Raw genomic sequence first — 19,931 nt, forward strand, 5'->3', positions numbered from 1 at the left:
GGCGCCCACACCGCGTCTATTGACGTCATGGGCTTTCAGTGGTTATATCTAAATGATGCCTGAGGCCACAGACATCATTCAGATATTGCCGTTTTCAGCCAGCGATTCCCTGCACCAAAAGAACGATCATAGCGGCTGTTCCGCTGCCTGATCATTCTTACGGGCGGCGGGAGGGGACACCCCCCCTCCCGCCGCCCTCCGGTGCTTCTACCGACTCACTGTTTCCATCAGTGAGTCGGTCACAGGATCCGCCGGCCCCAGCAAGTTACCATAGAGATTTCCGGCGGACTAGATCGTCCCCGGAGTCTCTATGATCGTTCGGAGGCCGGGCGCGATGTTATGACGTCACGCCCGACCTCTGTATTCAAATTAACGGCTGATGACTGTGCCCCTGCGTACAAAGCCAGCTCCATAAAGACATGGTTTGGCCAGTTTTGTGTGGAGAAACTTGAGTGGCCCCACACAGAGACCTGACCTAGACCCTACTCAACACCTTTGGGATGAACTAGATTGGGCCAGGTCTTCTTAACCAACATCTCCATAAAGACATGGTTTGGTATGGGGGAAATCGAGTGTCCTGTACAGAGCACTGACCTCAACCCTACCGAACACCTTTGGGATGAACTAGATTGGGCCAGGTCTTCTCAACCAACATCTTCATAAAGACATGGTTTGGCCAGTTTGGTGTGGACTGTGGAGGAACTTGAGTGGCCCCACACAGAGCCCTGACCTCAACCCTACTGAACACCTTTAGGATAAACTAGATTGGGCCAGGTCTTCTTAACCAACATCTCCATAAAGACATTGGTGTGGAGGAACTTGAGTGGCCCCATACAGAGCCCTGAATTCAACCCTACTGATCACCTTTGGGATACATTTCAATGCTGATGGTGATCTAGGTGCTCTCATCCAACATCAGTACCTGACTTCACAAACAAACATAAATTCCCACAGATACCCCCCAAGATCTTGTCATGGTTTACACAGTTTGACCCAATTGGTGTGGAGGAACTCCATTGGCCTGCACACAGTCCTGACCTCAACCCTACAGAACACTGTTGGGATGAATTTGAATGCCAATGGTGAGCCAGGTCTTCTCGTTCGACATCAGTACTTGACCTCACAAATGGACTTACATTCCTATAGATACCCTCCAAGATCTTGTCATGGTTTGACATGTTTGACCTAATTGGTGTGGAGGAACTTCATTTGGCTGCACAGATCCCTGACCTCAACTTTTCAGAACACATTTGGGATGAATTAGAATGCCGATGGTGATCCAAGTTTTCTTATTCAACATCGGTACCTGACCTCACAAATGGGCACAAATTCCCACAGATACCCTCCAATATCTTGTCATGGTTTGACCAGTTCAACCCAATTGGTGTGGAGGAACTCCATTGGCCTGCACAGATCCCTGACCTCAACCCTATAGAACACCTTTGGGATGAATTAGAATGCTGATAGTGAGCCAGATCTTCCCATCTAGCATCAGTACCTGACCTCACAAATAGGCACAAATTCCCAGACACTCAAAAATCTTGTAAAAAGTCTTCGCAGAAGAGTGAAGGATGTTATAGACACAAAGGGGGCAACTCCATATTAAAGGCCATGGTTTTGGAAGGGGATGTCCAATACACTTGGGCGGCACAGTGTTGTAGTGGTTAGCACTCTCGCCTAGCAGTAAAAAGGGTCACTGGTTCGTATCACAGCCATGACACTACCTGCCTGGAGTTTGCATGTTCTCCCTGTGCCTGCGTGGGTTTCCTCCGGGTACTCTGGTTTCCTCCCACACTCCAAAGACATGCAGGTATGTTAATTGGCTTCTGTCCAAAATTGGTCCTAGTATATGAATGGGGACCTTGGATTGTGGGCTCCTTGAGGGTAGGGACTAATATGAGTGTGCAATGTACAGGGATAGGGACAATTGTAGACACTCACTCAGGTTAAACTGGATGGACTGGTGTCTTTTTTCAACCTTACTAACTATGTAACACTTATAGAGGCATGATAGGCAGGTGTCCACTTTTGGACTTTTTATTCCAGATGCTGTTCAAGGACAGTGGTGGCATCAGGCGGACTGTTTCATGTTGAGTATGGAAGGAGGTGGATCTGTATGGTGAGAACGGATTCCGTGATGAATGGTTGCAATCAAAAATTGAGTATTAGACTTTAACCACTTCCCGACCAGCGCACGACGATGTACGTCGACAGAATGGCACGGGCAGGCATATTGGCGTACATGTACGTCCAATATTCAATGCCGCCCTGCCATCGGGAACGCGCCGCCGGCAGTGCGCTCCCGCACTGGTCGAGACCCCCGTGAGTCCGGTCGCGGGACCCGCGGACTCGATCGCCGCGGGCATCCCCGCGATCGTCTCACGGAGCGGCCGAATGGAGGAAATGCTGTGTAAACAACATTTCTCCATTCTGCCTAGCAACTAGTGACGCTGATCTCTGCTCCATGTGATTGGAGCAGAGATCAGTGTTCACTAAATGAAAGCCCAACCCCCCCACAGTTAGTAACACACCCCTAGGAACACTTAACCCCTACACTGCCACCCACTGGTTAACCCCTTCACTTCCAGTGTCATTTACACAGGAATCACTGCATTTATATAGCAGTGATTACTGTATAAATGACAATGGTCCCAAAAATGTGTCAAAAATGTCCGATGGGTCCCCCACAATGTCGCAGTCACAATAAAAATCGCTGATCGCCGCCATTACTAGTAAAAAAAAAAATAATAAAAAATTATTAATAAAAATGCTATAAAACTATCCCTATTTTGTAAACGCTATAACTTGCGCAAACCAATCAATAATCGCTTATTGCGATTTTTTTTTACCAAAAATATGTAGAAGAATACGTATCGGCCTAAACTGAGGGAAAAAAATGTTTTTTTATATATTTTTGGGGGATATTTATTATAACAAAAAGTAAAAAATAATGCGTTTTTTTCAAAATTGTCGCTCTATTTTTGTTTATAGCGCAAAAAATAAAAACCGCAGGGGTGATCAAATACCACCAAAAGAAAGCTCTATTTGTGGGAAAAAAAGGACGTCAATTTTGTTTGGGAGCCACGTCGCACGACCGCGCAATTGTCAGTTAAAGAGACGCAGTGCCGAATCGCAAAAAGGGGTCTGGTCTTTGACCAGCAAATTGGTCCGGTCTGCAAGTGGTTAAAAAAGAGTGAATGCATGTCTTAAAATGAATTATATATGCAATATATTTCCACAGACTAATAGGTCAGATATATCTGGATCCACAGTGCTGTTCTGACTGCTTTTGGGGTATCAAACAGGAATTTTTTTTTTTCTCCTATGAGGCGGAATTGGCCACTATTGCCCTACATTGGAGGGATGGACTGTTTTTGCCTCCTCTGAATCTAACTTTCTAAAGTTTGTTGGGTTTGATGGACATATTTTTTTTTTTTTTTTGTCAACCTAGTTATCTTCGTCCCTGACCTTCGTCTTCTCCTCTTTCTCCACAGTTGCCCACGAGCATTTGAAAGAAAGAGGCATCTTCGGTATCGCACCTCCTCCACCTGGTGTCAACCCCGCCGATTATTATCACCAGATGACCCTCCTAGCCAGTCACCCCAGTCCCTATGGAGAGCTGCTGCTGCAAGGTGGAGCTGTGGGCGCTGGAGGCCATCTTCACGATTACCTGACACCTATGGACGGTAAGTGGCTCCCTAATGAATTATATTTTCTACTCTTCGCTCTTTTAAGATCAGCGAAGCCCAACCTCAGAAATGTATCTGAGGCTATATTGCTTGTTTCCTCTGAGCATTGCTGTCCTCAGACCTGATCCATTGGGATTACGGACCAACTCCTGAAAAAATTTGATATTTCAGAAATAATATTTTCCCTTAAAGTTGAACTCTGAGCAAGAAACTTTCATTTAAATAAGCTATAAAGTATACATTATTAATATTATTATTATAACTCTGGGTCCCTTGCAGTGTACTGACTATGCTGACAGCTCTCCTGCTGCCTGTCCTTGGTTTAGCAATACTTTATATGAAGATCAATGACTTGTATTGTCACAGTTAACACCGCCAGCTGCTACGGAGAGAGTTACCCCATCAAAATTTTGCTATGGGACCCCATGAATGCAGTTACGCCCATGGGTACATGATCTTACAATTAACTTGCTCTACTGCCATTCACATATCCTGCCAAAGCATACCCAGGACTACGCAAATTCCCATCTGCTCCTTCACGACAGGCTCGGGCCTGGCAGTTGGCCACTCACGTGTTCCTGCAAAGTGCAGAACTTCCGGGGATTTCCTGGCTGGGAATCAGAAGAGGGACCAAGGAGGTATGCATATGTACATTGTGCCTCCTACAGTAAAGGGAATGTAGGAAGTGAAAGGTCCCCTTTAAACATTCTGACCAGAATCATCCTAGTCATAGAGGCAGGAATTACCCCTTGGTCATGGAGGAAGGGATTAACCCTGGTCATGGAGGCAGAAATTGCCCTTGGTCATGAAGGCAGGGATTACCCCAGGTCATGGAGGCTTGAATTACCCTTAGTTATGAGAGCAAGAAATAACCCAGGTCATAGTGGCAGGAATTACCCAGGTCATGGAGGCTGGAATTACCCAGGTCATGGAGGCAGGAATTACCCAGGTCATGGAGGCTGGAATTACCCTTAGTCATGAGAGCAAGAAATAACCTGGGTCACAATGGCAGGAATTACCCCTGGTCAAGGTGGAAGGTATTACACCTGGTCATGAAGGCAAGAAGTACCCTTGGTCATGAAGGCAAGAAGTACCCTTGGTCATGGAGACAATAATTACCCCAGGTCATTAAGACAGGAATTATCCATGGTCATGGACAAAAGAATTACTCCTGGTCATGAAGGCAGATATTATCCATGGTCATGGAGGCAGGAATTACCCTTAGTCGGGAGAACAAGAAATAGCCCATGTTATGATGGCAGGAATTCGTTACAATAGTTACCCCTGGTCATTAGGACAGGAATTATCCATGGTCACGGAGACAAGAATTACTCCTGGTCATGAAGACAGGCATTACTCCTGGTCAAGTAGTAAGGTTTTATCATTTATCATGAAGGCAGGAATTACCCCTCCTTATGTCATGTAGGCAGGCATTACAGCTGGTCTTGAAGGCAGGAATTACCCCCGGTCAAGGAGGGAAGGTATTACCCCTGGTCATGAAGGCAAGAAGTAAACTTGGTCATGGATACGATAATTACCCCTGGTCATTTGGGCAGGAATTACTCCTGGTCATGAAGGCAGGAATTATCCATGGTCATGGAGGCAGGAATTACCCTTGGTCATGAGAGCAAGAAATAACCTGGGTCACAATGGCAGGAATTACCCCTGGTCAAGGTGGAAGGTATTACACCTGGTCATGAAGGCAAGAAGTACCCTTGGTCATGAAGGCAAGAAGTACCCTTGGTCATGGAGACAATAATTACCCCAGGTCATTAAGACAGGAATTATCCATGGTCATGGACAAAAGAATTACTCCTGGTCATGAAGGCAGATATTATCCATGGTCATGGAGGCAGGAATTACCCTTAGTCGGGAGAACAAGAAATAGCCCATGTTATGATGGCAGGAATTCGTTACAATAGTTACCCCTGGTCATTAGGACAGGAATTATCCATGGTCACGGAGACAAGAATTACTCCTGGTCATGAAGACAGGCATTACTCCTGGTCAAGTAGTAAGGTTTTATCATTTATCATGAAGGCAGGAATTACCCCTCCTTATGTCATGTAGGCAGGCATTACAGCTGGTCTTGAAGGCAGGAATTACCCCCGGTCAAGGAGGGAAGGTATTACCCCTGGTCATGAAGGCAAGAAGTACCCTTGGTCATGGATACGATAATTACCCCTGGTCATTTGGGCAGGAATTACTCCTGGTCATGAAGGCAGGAATTATCCATGGTCAGGGATGCAGGAATTATACTTAGTCATGAGAGCAAGAAATAGTCCAAGTCACAATGGCTGGAATTACCCCTGGTCAAGGTGGAAGGTATTGCACCTGGTCATGAAGGCAAGAAGTACCCTTGGTCATGGAGACAATAAATACCCATAGTCATTAGGGCAGGAATTACTTCTGGTCATGAAGGCAGGAATTATCCATGGTCATGGAGGCAGAAATTACCCCTAGTCATGGATGCAGGAATTACCCTTAGTCAGGAGAGCAAGAAATAGCCCATGTCACGATGGCAGGAATTAACCATGGTCAAGGTGGAAGGTATTGCACCTGGTCATGAAGGCAAGAAATATCCTTGGTCATGGAGACAATAAGTACTCCTGGTCATTAGGACAGGAATTATCCATGGTCATGGAGACAAGAATTACTCCTGGTCATGGAGACAAGAATTAGCCCTGGTCAAGTAGAGAGGTTGTACCCTTTGTCATGAAGGCAGGAATTACCCCTGGTCACGTAGGCAGGCATTACATCTGGTTTTGAAGGCAGGAATTACCCCTGGTTATGAGAGCAGGAACTATCCCTGGTCATGAAGGCAAGAAGTACCTTTGGTCATGGAGACAATAATTACCCCTGGTCATTAGAGCAGGAATTACTCCTGGTCATGAAGTCAGAAATAATCCGTAGTCGTTGAGAAAGGCATTACCCCTGGTCAAGTAGGAAGCTTTTACCCTTGGTTATGAAGGCAGGTATTACATCTGGTCTTGAAGGCAGGAATTACCCCTGGTCAAGGAGGGAAGGTATTACCCCTGGTCATGAAGGCAAGAAGTACCCTTGGTCATGGATACGGTAATTACCCCTGGTCATTTCGGCAGGAATTACTCCTGGTCATGAAGGCAGGAATTATCCATGGTCAGGGATGCAGGAATTATACTTAGTCATGAGAGCAAGAAATAGTCCAGGTCACAATGGCGGAAATTACCCCTGGTCAAGGTGAAAGGTATTGCACCTGGTCATGAAGGCAAGAAGTACCCTTGGTCATGGAGACAATAAATACCCCTGGTCATTAGGGCAGGAATTACTCCTGGTCATGGAGGCAGGAATTACCCCTGGTCAGGATGGCAGGTTTTACCCCTAGTCATGAAGACAGGAATCACTCCCGGTTATAAAGGGAGGAAATACTCCTGGTCACAAGGTCGGGAATTACCCCGGCCATGAAGGCAGGAATTACCCCTGGTTTATGAAGGAGTTAATTTGCTGTTGCAGATGTTGTAGAAGGTTGAGGAATGTGTTTTCTCCCCATCAGTGGTTGAGTTCATATTCTCCGCGGCTCTCCAGCGCCTTTGGGGGCTCAGGCTTGTATTCCGCACGACCCTTCCCCGCCGTCCTTTTGTACTCGGCGAATACTTTATCCGGCTGTTTTCATACTTTTGGCCCCGTGTTGTTTTAAGATGACAACGCCTGATGGAGAAGTGCCTTTCTCTCCCTCTGGATCGAGTTTCTCGATTAAATTATTTCTAATCCCAGAACCGTTCTCAGGTTCCAGGTAACACGGAGCTTTCATCGCGTCAGAATTCAAACAAGCCCCCCTGGGCCGTTAACCCTTCGCCCGCCAAACGCTCCTGCAATGGCACTCTTTGTTTTTAACAAGCGATTCACTCGGAGGAAACTCTCGTCCCCCCTCCCCCCCTCGCAGGTTTTGCCACCACTTGTAATTCCTTAAAACTTGGAGGGCTCTCTTATCAATAATTACTATAATTCATTACTACAAGGCGAGGAGATGTGTGTTGCATGCGTCGTGGGGCTGTTTCTCTGAGCATTAAGGCAATGGAGGTGCAGCAACACACCATGGTATGTTATTGGATAGGATCTCCCCTTCCCCCACTGGCCATCCAACAACGCAACTAGCAAAGAGATCCTACATGATATAGAAGGCTAGCTATGCGGTATGTTGTTGGATAGGACAACCCCCACCCCCCTCAGTCATCCAACAACGCAACTAGCAAAGAGATCCTATATGCTGTGGGAGGATAGCTATGTGGTATGTTGTTGACTAGGATCTCCCCTTCCCCCACTGGCCATCCAACAACGCAACTAGCAAAGAGATCCTACATGATATAGAAGGCTAGCTATGTGGTATGTTGTTGGATAGGACAACCCCCACCCCCCTCTGCCATCCAACAATGCAACTATCAAAGAGATCCTACATGATATAGAAGGCTAGCTATGCGGTATGTTGTTGGATAGGACAACCCCCACCCCCCTCAGCCATCCAACAACGCAACAACTAGCAAAGAGATCCTATATCCTGTGGGAGGATAGCTATGTGTGGTATGTTGTTGGATAGGATGTCCCCCATCTCCCACAGTCATCAGACAACGCAGCTAGCAAAGAGATCCTACATGTTGTGGGAGGATAGCTACAGTATGTGGTATGTTGTTGGATAGGATCTCCCCTTCCCCCGCAGCCATCCAACAACGTATCTAGCAAAGAGATCCTAGATGATATAGAAGGCTAGCTATGCGGTATGTTGTTGGATAGGACAACCCCCACCCACCTCAGCCATCCAACAACGCAACTAGCAAAGAGATCCTATATGCTGTGGGAGGATAACTATCTGGTATGTTGTTGGATAGGATGTCCCCATCCCCCACAGCCATCCAACAACGCAACTAGCAAAGAGATCCTTCATGCTGTGGGTGGATAGCTCTGTGGTATGTTGTTGGATAGGATGCCCCCATCCTCCACAGCCATCTGGCAACGCATCTAGCAAAGAGATCAAATATGTTGTGGAAGGCTAGCTATATAGTGGGATAGGTCACCCCCATCCCCACAGCCATCCCACAACGCATCAAACAAAGAGATCCTACATACTGTGGAAGGCTAGCTATCCGCTATGTTGTTGTAAAGGATGCTCCCCGTCCCCCCACAGCCATCCAACAACGCACCTAGCAAAGAGATCTTACATGATGTGGGAGGATAGCTATGTGCTTTGTTGTTGGATAGGACAACCCCCACCCTCCTCAGCCAACCGACAACGCAACTAGTAAAGAGATCCTACATGCTGTGGGAGGATAGCTATGTGGTATGGTGTTGGATAGGATGCCTCGCTTCCCCCACAGGCATCCGACAATGCATCTAGCAAAGAGATCCTACATGATATGGAAGGCTAGCTATGCAGTAAGTTGTTGGATAGGACAACCACCACCCCCCTCAGCCAACCGACAACGCAACTAGCAAAGAGATCCTACATGCAGTGGGAGGATAGCTATCTGGAATGTTGTTGGATAGGATGCCCCAATCCCTCACAGCCATCTGGCAACGCATCTAACAAAGAGATCAAACATGTTGTGGAAGGCTAGCTATGTGGTATGTTGTTGGATAGAACAACCCCCACCCCCTTCAGCCACCCGAAAATGCATCTAGCAAAGAGATCCTACATGCTGTGGAAGGTGAGCTATGTGGTTGGATAGGTCACCCCCATCCCCCACAGCAATCCTACAACGCATCTAACAAAGAGATTCTACATACTGTGGAAGGCTAGCTATCCGGTATGTTGTTATAAAGGATGCCCCCCCCCTTCCCCCACAGCCATCCGACAACGCAGCTAGCAAAGAGATTCCCAGTGCTAATCTCCAGCCTCCCAGCACATCCTGGAGACAAGTGCCGACAAGAGGAAATGGAAGGGGCAAAGCATTTCAGCCCCTCCCCCCATTCCTCTGCATTCTTCTTCCCGGAGCTTATCTTGGGAAAGTGCTGGGAGCTGGAGATAAGCACTGGTGATCTCTTTGCTAGCTGTGTTGTTGGATGGCTGTGGGGGATGGGGGGGGGGGTGTATTATATCCAACAACATATCACATAGCTAGACTTCCACAGCGTATAGGATCTCTTTGCTAACTGCGTTGTCCCATGGCTGTGGGGGATTTGGGGAGGGGGGGGGGGGGGGATTCTAACCAACAACATACCACATGGCTAGCCTTCCACAGCAAATAGGATCTCTTTGCTAGCTGTGTTGTTTGATAGCTGTGGGGGATGGGGGGGGGGGGGGTGTCTTATCCAACCACATACCACATGGCTAGCCTTCCACAGCAAATAGGATCTCTTTGCTAGCTGTGTTGTTTGATGGCTGTGGGGGATGGGGGGTGTCTTATCCAACCACATACCACATGGCTAGCCTTCCTCAGCAAATAGGATCTCTTTGCTAGCTGTGTTGTTTGATGGCTGTGGGGGATGGGGGGGGGGTGTCTTATCCAACCACATACCACATGGCTAGCCTTCCACAGCATATAGGATCTCTTTGCTAGCTGCGTTGTCGGATGGCTGTGGAGAGAATGTCCAACCACATGACTAGCCATATGGGGGGGGGGGGATGGGACAGAGTGCTACATGTACTTCATTCCCCAGGGTACAGAATACCGTTATAAAAAAAAAAAGAAACAAGACTTCTTCTATTACACTTTTGTGTCATATTTTGTGTATTTTTATTTGAATGCAAGCACTATATATTCTTGTTGCCCCTGTACAACAGGGCTCAGACTGGGAGAGGGAGAAGCGGAACAAACAGCCAATCAGTTGTGCTGCAGCGGTCACGTGCCAACAAGGGACATGCTGATAGGAGGAGAGAACAGAGTGACAGGAGAGAAAACCTCATCGGGCTGCTGCTTTTGCCTCTCACTGTCCAATCACAGGCTTTATGGGTGAAGGGGGGGGGGGGGGCAAAACCTGTCCTGTCTTGTCTCCTGCCCTGCGCTGTGCTGTGTGGCGGAGCTGTGTAAATCTCAGGGCTGGATGTACAGAAATGCAAACAGTTTTCCCGTATATTTATTTCATCAATGTCTTTAACTGTTTGCCCGGCGTTCAGCTGCAAGTAAAAACCTCAGCGAGCGATCGACTTCCTGTGCAACTGTGCCCCCGTCTCCCGCGCCCCCCCCCTCCCCCCCCCACCCAACCATGCGCACAATGTTTGGCATTGTCTCGGTACGCCATTAATTGCATCCTGATGTTTTCTCCTGGGTATGGTTACCCTCTGACCAGCGTAGAAGCTGCAGTGTTTTCACAAGGACCGATCGAATTACCCGCCTGCTGGTCACCCTGTCATCATTCGCTGCCTTTAATCAGGCTCAGCGCCTCTTGTTTTCCCAATGAAACAAAAGCCAAATGATTTGCAGATTCTGGTAGCGGTCACTTTGTTACCCCCCCATCCCCCCCCCCATCCCCCCGAAGGGAAGTGGCTTCTTGCGGTTTCTTTATATTCGGCGTTACGAGTCCAGAGCGAGGTGTTTACTGCCGCGCTGATTGGACGCGACGTCACCAGGAAAACGATACTTTGTATTTTTTCGACTTCACAGATCTCACCCATTGTTTTTGTTTATAGAAGAATCTCCTAAGTGGAAACAAATAGAAACAAACAAACAAACAAACAAAAGGCCGATTCACACCGGAACGGCCTGCAGGGAAAGACGCGCTCCCCGCGCCCGCGCCGCGCTCAAAACGCACTGCCTTTTTGCGATCTGCTGCATTGCGCCGATGCTGCATGTTAACGGGAACCCCCCCGGCGAATGCAGATTGAAAATGCAGTGCTTTTTACGGGGCACCAAATCGCATGGTACGGCACTGTGGATGTGGCGTGTTTTCAAAAGTAGTGCCATGTCAGTGGTGTTGCTATAGGGCAGTGATGGCGAACCTTGGCACCCCAGATGTTTTGGAACTACATTTCCCATGATGCTCCACTACACTGCAGAGTGCATGAGCATCATGGGAAATGTAGTTCCAAAACATCTGGGGTGCCAAGGTTCGCCATCACTGCTATAGGGGGTAGAGGGGCTGCGGACCACACCCAGGTGGCACCCACCAGAGGGGTGACACCATCAAGCAGGAAGTGATGTTTGACCGCAATGATGTCACCACGCCAACCAAATAAATCATTTACAGGGGCTGCCGCCCCCAAAACTTTCCTGCCCAGTGCCCTACAGGGTAATGTGGCGGGCTAGACAGGAGGGAGCCCAAAGAAGGGTTAGGGGGTGAGGGGGGGCACCCGAAATTTATGGAAACCGAGGCTTAGAAGCCACTCCCAATATGGCATGGTGGTAATGCACATTAAAACAGCCCTTCATCCCAATGCCCCGTGCACACAATCGGATGTCAGTGGTGTTGCTATGGGGGGGGGGGGGGGTAGAGGGGCTGCGGACCACACCCAGGTGGCACCCACCAGAGGGGTGACACCATTAAGCAGGAAGTGATGTTTGACCGCAATGATGTCACCACCACCCCCCCCCCCCCCATCCGTGACGGCGCACGGATCAACGCCAACCAAATAAATCATTTACAGGGGCTGCCGCCCCCAAAACTTGCCTGCCCAGCGCCCTACAGGGTAATGTGGCGGGCTAGACAGGAGGGAGCCCAATGAAGGGTTAGGGGGTGAGGGGGGGGCACCCGAAATTTATGGAAACCTAGGCTTAGAAGCCACTCCCAATATGGCATGGTGGTAATGCACATTAAAACAGCCCTTCATCCTAATGCCCCGTGCACACGATCGGAAATTCGGCCAGCAAAAGTCCCATGTGAGGTTTTGGTCGGATATTTTCCGACCGTGTGTATGTGTGCTCCATCGGTCTTTTGCTGGCCGTATTTTCGCCAGCAAAAGACTGAGAGCAGGTTTCAAAATTTTTCAGTCGGAAAAAGTTCCGATCGGAAATTCCGCTCGTCTGTAGCAATTTCCGACGTGTAAAATTCCTACGCATGATCGGAAACAATTCGACGCACGCTCGGAAGCATTGGACTTTAAATTTCTCGGCTCGTTGTAGTGTTGTCCGTCACCGCGTTCTTGGCGTTCTTGGCGGTCGAAAGTTCAGCGAACTGTTGTGTGACCGCGTGTATGCGAGCCGAATTCCGTCGGAAAAACCATCCAAGATTTTTTTCGTGTACGCGGCATTAGGCTCCTTTCACACTCAGACCGCCCGAGCGTTACCGGCGCTGAGCGGGTGGGAGCGGGGGGTCGTTTTTTTAACCCCCAAAGAAGGGGTTAACGAGGAAGGGGTTAAATGTGCAAAGACAGCTATCGGGAAAGCCCAAAACCTTCCACAACTTTGCGCATTGCACAGGAAATCACTTGCGTATGCGCAGATCCACTGAAGACCCCAAAAGGCTGGGTAGAGGCCTTTGGCGCATCTGCACAAGTTCAACAACGACGGCGCTAGAGGGGGCGCGGGGGTCTGTATACAGCAGGACTGAAGTTCTGCTTTAAGGGCCGGGTTCACCCCTGAATCACACAGGAGCGCAAACCGTTCCCATGTGGTGCAATTTTGCAGCCTATTAATTTAAATGGGTTTTCAAATCGCACCAGGATGCAGAAAAAGTAGTGGATCCAATGGTGACATGTGGCATTCCCGGGCTCCCTGCATGAGGCTAGAGCAGTGATGGCAAACCTTGGCACCCCAGATGTTTTGGAACTACATTTCCCATGATGCTCTGGCACTCTGCAGTGTAGTTGAGCATCATGGGAAATGTAGTTCGAAAACATCTGGAGTGCCAAGGTTCGCCATCACTGGGCTAGAGTGTGGGAGGTGCGTGGTAGGTTCCCTGGCTACAGAGCACATGTGCATGTGATAAAGTGGCACCTGGGCTCCTTTAACTTATTCCGGCACTGTCTCCGGGACGTCAGGACTTACTTGCTAACGCGGGACGGTCCTGCCGAATCCGGGACGGTCCCGCCGAATCCGGGACAGTCCTGCCAAATCCAAGAATTGTCCCGCCAAATCCAGGACGGTGGTGGGGTATGCGATGCATTACTTTTTAAAAAAACATGCCACGCCAATTTGCAGGGACTACAGGGAGCCACAGGGGGGGGGATTTGTTTTCGGGGATTGCTTCAGTGTATGAACAGGGAGCCTCTGTACAGAGCGCTTCCTGTTCATTCATTCTGCAGTGCAGCTGAGGTTGCAGGGAAAGGGTCAGGGATCTGTGTCCTCAATATTTTTTTTCTCTGACTCAAAAGCAGTGGTGCCTGGTGGGTTTTTTTTTTTATTTGGGGGGGGGGGGCGGCAACAACCACACCCCCTCCCCTGGTCAGCCAGTGGCACCCCCACACCCGCACCTGCGCCCCGGGCCAACATTTTGTGAAGCCTATTATTCTAATCACGTGCTTCAAAAAAAAAATCCCCCCCCCCCCACATTGGAATCCATGCATCCGGCACCATGAATGTAGATTAGGGGGCCTTATGCCCCTAATGGACGGGCCGCCACTGCTCAAAAGGGAAACATTAGCTGCCCCTGATATTTCACCAAAGCACCATTTGAGTGGTTTGTTCATGCGTTTTGAGGCATGTTCGGGGTCCTACACCTGCATCCACACATCTAGGCTGGGGAGGGGGGGCCCTGTCAGGTAGGCAGTATGGGCCCCCCCCCCCCATTTCCAAGAGCAGTCCTGTGTGCTGCAACAACGTTTCCAGCTCGGCCTTGGATGTCCCTGATGAGTTTTTGCCTGAAGTAACTCTTGGAGGCCTCACATGACCTTTCCTTTTTAGATACTTTTACTCATCCGTCACGTGTTCGCGGTGCGTTCTCGCCAAGCAGGCAGATTGTTCCACGGTTTACATTAATTGTCATATAAATCATTATTTACAATAACATCACGGTCCTGGTTATTAAATCCCCCAAATCCAGAGGAGCAGATGGAAAATGTGATCTCAGAGGCCCGCGGATCGCTCCCTGACGTGGGACGTCTCCTGGTTTCGGGTTCTCTGCGGATGTCCTAATCCCTTCTAATCTGCCGGAATCCTTCACCGAGACGTTCCTGCCCGGGCCTGTCCCCAACCCTTCTGACCTCGGGCTCCGGAAGGGGGGGGGGGTGAAGGATTCTCGCCGTTCTCAGGGAGTCGCGCTCGAAAGCGGCGTTCGCGTTTCCTGAGTTTTGACGCGGCGCCCAGCGAAGGCGGACCGGTCTATAAAACCATTCTGACAAGGCTAAGTGTCCCAAATGATTTCTGAACTCCGCCCCAGGAATAATCGGCGGGGGGGGGGGATTTTTTGGACCAAACACTGAGGAATGTCATTTCCGCGCAAGTGAAAGGAACAACGTGTTAGGTGTCAGGGATTGTGTTTGTGTTACTTTCACGAAGACGGCAGAAAGGAGCGATTGTGCGAGAAAATCTTTCATATATATGGAACTCTGGGCCTCCCCTTCCGCTGTACTGGCTACTCTCCTGCATTAAAACGGCTTCCTCGGATTTCACCGCACACTGCGAGCTTCTCACAATGTGCATAAGAAGCTGCAGCAAGTCAGATAAAGCCCACGAAGCTCCATGCCCAAAATAGTACATGAGCGTCTTTGGTACATTTTTTCGTGTGTAGGGCACCACATTCAAATGAATGCGTGGAGCACAAAAATGTGCAAAATGAAAAAAAACACGTTCAGCACTGTGGATTCAAGATGTGGATGTAGTCTGAGTGTGAAGTAGGAAGTTGTCAAGTCTACAATGTTGCAATTTTTGGATTCTTAATCTCCTGATGACTTCCTCGTCATCCTTTTTGGTTTTCTATGCTTTTGTAGTTCTGCCAGTGGCGGCTGGTGCTCAGATTTTTTTGGGGGGGCGCAAACAAACTGAAAAATTCTGGAGAAAAAAAAAACCCCATCAATTGCAACCTCACTGTGCCCATCAAACGCGGACACTGTGCCCATCAATTGCTGCCACTGTACCATCAATCGCAGCCACTTTGTCCATCAATTGGCTCTACTGTACCATCAAACGCAGCCACTGTGCCATCAATCGCAGCCACTGTGCCCATCAATTGGCTCTACTGTACCATCAAACGCAGCCACTGTGCCATCAAACGTAGCCACTATGCCCATCAATTGCCGCCACTGTGCCCATCAATTGCCGCTACTGTACCATCAATCGCAGCCACTGTACCATCAATCGCAGCCACTGTGCCATCAATCGCAGCCACTGTACCATCAATCGCAGCCACTGTGCCATCAATCGCAGCCACTGTACCATCAATCGCAGCCACTGTGCCATCAAACGTAGCCAGTGTGCCCATCAATTGCCACCACTGTACCATCAATCGCAGCCACTGTGTGCATCAATTGGCTCTACTGTACCATCAAACGCAGCCACTGTGCCATCAAACTTAGCCACTGTGCCCATCAATTACCGCCACTGTACCATCAATCGCAGCCACTGTGCCATCAAACGTAGCCACTGTGCCCATCAATTGGCTCCACTGTACTATCAAACGCAGCCACTGTGCCATCAAACGTAGCCACTGTGTCCATCAATTGGCTCCACTGTACCATCAAACGCAGCCACTGTGCCATCAAACGTAGCCACTGTGTCCATCAATTGGCGCCACTGTACCATCAAACGCAGCCACTGTGCTCATCAATTGCCGCCACTGTACCATCAATCGCAGCCACTGTGCCATCAAACGTAGCCACTGTGCCAACAATTGGCTCCACTGTACCATCAAACGCAGCCACTGTGTCCATCAATTGGCTCCACTGTACCATCAAATGCAGCCACTGTGCCATCAAACGTAGCCACTGTGTCCATCAATTGGCGCCACTGTACCATCAAACGCAGCCACTGTGCCCATCAATTGCCACCACTTGGCCCATCAATTGCTGCCACTGTACCCATCAAATGCAGCCATTGTGCACTTTAAATGCAGCCACTGTGCCCATCAAACGCAGCCACTGTGCCATATTAAATGCTGCCACTGTGCCCATCAAACACAGCCACTGTGCCATATCAAATGCTGCCACTGTGCCATCAAATACAGCTACTGTGCCCATCTTATGCAGGCACTTTGCCCATATTATGTAGCCACTGTGCCCATCTTATGCCGCCACTGTGCAGAATCGAATGCAGCCACTGTGCCCATCAAATGCAGCCACTGTGCCCATCAATTGCCGCCACTGTGCCATTAAACACAGCCACTGTGCCATCAAATGCAGCCACTGTGCCCATCAATTGCCACCACTGTACCATCAAACACAGCCACTGTGCCATCAAACGCAGCCACTGTGCAAGCAATTGCCACCACTGTGCCCATCAAATGCAGCCACTGTGCCCATCAAATGCAGCCTCACTGTTCCCGATCAAAGGCTCCCACTGTGCCCCATCAAATGCTCCCACTGTGCCCCATCAAATGCTCCCACTGTGCCCCATCAAATGCTCCCACTGTGCCCCATCAAATGCTCCCACTGTGCCCCATCAAATGCTCCCACTGTGCCCCATCAAATGCTCCCACTGTTCCCCATCAAATGCTCCCACTGTGCCCATCAAATGGTCCCACTGTGCTCCATCAAATGCTCCCTCTGTGCCCCATCAAATACTCCGACTGTGCCCCATCAAATGCTCCCACAGTTCCCCATCAAATGTTCCCACTGTGCCCCATCAAATGCTGACACTGTGCCCATCAAAAGCTCCCACTGTGCCCCATCAGATGCAGCCTCAGTCTGACTGGGAACTTCTTGGAAAAGCCCACAGCATAGAACACCTGTCAAAACAAGATCTATACATTTTGTTGCCAGACAGCCAGGAATATTTAAAAAAAGATCATTATACTTTGTTTGGTAAAGTGCAGTCCTCTGTGGGAGGCAGATATGTTGGGGTAAGGTTATTTCCATTTTACATACGGCGTGCTGAGTGCTGACTGAGTGAGTCTTACTTACCTTACAGGCAGCTCCGTTCGGGCCCTGCGTTCCTGGGAGCTGCCGACGTCACTTCTAGTTCACCACTAGCATATGGAAACCCGAAGTAACCACTGCAGTTAACTAGAAGAACAAAGCTCCCGTCTGTAGTAATGCTATGGGCGGAAGCTGTTTGGCGCTTTGGAATGCGCCACAATGCAGGTCAAAAGCCTGCAAATGAAGCGCCTGGTCTGACGTGGCGCTTCCCATAGTGCACTGTGTCCAGCGCCCAAACAAAGTGCACTTAAAGAAAAGAAAATTCTCATTTTTTTTTAAAGGGGCCTTTTTAAAAAAAGATATATATATATATGTAAAAAAAAAAATTCTTTATTTTTTGTGACTGCTGGGTGGAGGGGCGGCGCCCGTCTGCCCACTATGGACGGGCCGCCACTGAGTTCTGCGCTTATCAGCCTTCTCTTGCTATACCGGATTTGGTCAGCGCCGTGAGGCGCCCCCCGGCCTCCCTGTACACCGGTAACGGAGCCGCTCTGTGAACACTCGGGAGCGACATAAATCACCGCCAACGAGAGGAGGAAAAGAAACGAGCACAACGTTTTTTTTTTCCTTTTTGCTTTTAATAATTTATCAGGGGAAGTGGCACATTAATAAAGCGGCCTCCCCAGGGGTGAGCGCCTAACAGAGATAAATATGGCTGCCAGCGATGTCCTGCTTTCGCCAGCGAATGGAGGGAGAGCAGGAGAAATGCATTGAAATAGTTTGCTTCCAAATCTCGTGTCATTTTTCATGCCGGGCCGGGTAATTATAGCCACAGAAGCAAAATTCTCTGTGTTCGTTACAAGCTAACAGAGCAGTCATTGCGTCCCCCCCCCCCCCGCTCTCTCCATTGTGCCGTATGATGAGGAAAGAAATAGACGGGGGGGGGGGGTATGAAGTTTGTCAGTCTGGTTTTACAGATTGTGGATTTTGTGTGATTCTTATGAGTAAAATGTATCGAAAACCAGAGAAACAATGTAATATAGTGCAGCTTAGCAGCCCTTGGCCCATTTTGGCTGTCATTAGATTAGGATAAATAAAGAGAACCTGCACCTCTTTATATCAGGTGTCCCTATCAGAGTTCCTCCTTACATACGGAGTCCGCATGAGGGTGCCCCCCACGCATCGATTGTCTTCATTGGAGTCCCACTTACAACAATTGACCCCATTAGAGTCCCCATAAAAGTGCCCCCCTTACATCAATTGTCTGCATTAGAGTACCTCCTTTCATCAACTGACCCCATCAGAGTGCCCCCTTTCATCAACTGACCCCATCAGAGTGCCCCCTTTCATCAACTGACCCCATCAGAGTGCCCCCTTTCATCAACTGACCCCATCAGAGATGCCCCCTTTCATCAACTGACCCCATCAGAGATGCCCCCTTTCATCAACTGACCCCATCAGAGATGCCCCCTTTCATCAACTGACCCCATCAGAGATGCCCCCTTTCATCAACTGACCCCATCAGAGATGCCCCCTTTCATCAACTGACCCCATCAGAGTGCCCCCTTTCATCAACTGACCCCATCAGAGTGCCCCCTTTCATCAACTGACCCCATCAGAGATGCCCCCTTTCATCAACTGACCCCATCAAAGATGCCCCCTTTCATCAACTGACCCCATCAGAGTGCCCCCTTTCATCAACTGACCCCATCAGAGTGCCCCCTTTCATCAACTGACCCCATCAGAGTGCCCCTTTTCATCAACTGACCCCATCAGAGTCCCCCCTTTCATCAACTGACCCCATCAGAGATGCCCCCTTTCATCAACTGACCCCATCAGAGATGCCCCCTTTCATCAACTGACCCCATCAGAGATGCCCCCTTTCATCAACTGACCCCATCAGAGATGCCCCCTTTCATCAACTGACCCCATCAGAGATGCCCCCTTTCATCAACTGACCCCATCAGAGTGCCCCCTTTCATCAACTGACCCCATCAGAGTGCCCCCTTTCATCAACTGACACCATCAGAGTGCCCTCTTTCATCAACTGACACCATCAGAGTGCCCCCTTTCATCAACTGACCCCATCAGAGATGCCCCCTTTTATCAACTGACCCCATCAGAGATGCCCCCTTTCATCAACTGACCCCATCAGAGATGCCCCCTTTCATCAACTGACCCCATCAGAGATGCCCCCTTTCATCAACTGACCCCATCAGAGACGCCCCCTTTCATCAACTGACCCCATCAGAGATGCCCCCTTTCATCAACTGACCCCATCAGAGTGCCCCCTTTCATCAACTGACCCCATCAGAGTGCCCCCTTTCATCAACTGACCCCATCAGAGTGCCCCCTTTCATCAACTGACCCCATCAGAGTCCCCCCTT

General features: G+C 49.3%; 1 protein-coding gene across 1 annotated transcript in view; it reads left to right on the plus strand.

The window, feature by feature from the left end:
• Positions 1-19,931, plus strand: part of GLI2 (GLI family zinc finger 2) — a 223,193-nt gene that overhangs the window by 166,610 nt on the left and 36,652 nt on the right. The window contains exon 5 of the mRNA XM_077449688.1: positions 3,495-3,686. Coding sequence (XP_077305814.1) covers positions 3,495-3,686 — 192 coding nt within the window. The remainder of the gene's footprint in view (positions 1-3,494; positions 3,687-19,931) is intronic.

Source organism: Lithobates pipiens, unplaced genomic scaffold (assembly GCF_037356315.1).
Source record: "Lithobates pipiens isolate NorthernLeopardFrog02 unplaced genomic scaffold, aLitPip1_a1.2 Scaffold_22, whole genome shotgun sequence".
Classification (NCBI taxonomy): Eukaryota; Metazoa; Chordata; class Amphibia; order Anura; family Ranidae; genus Lithobates; species Lithobates pipiens.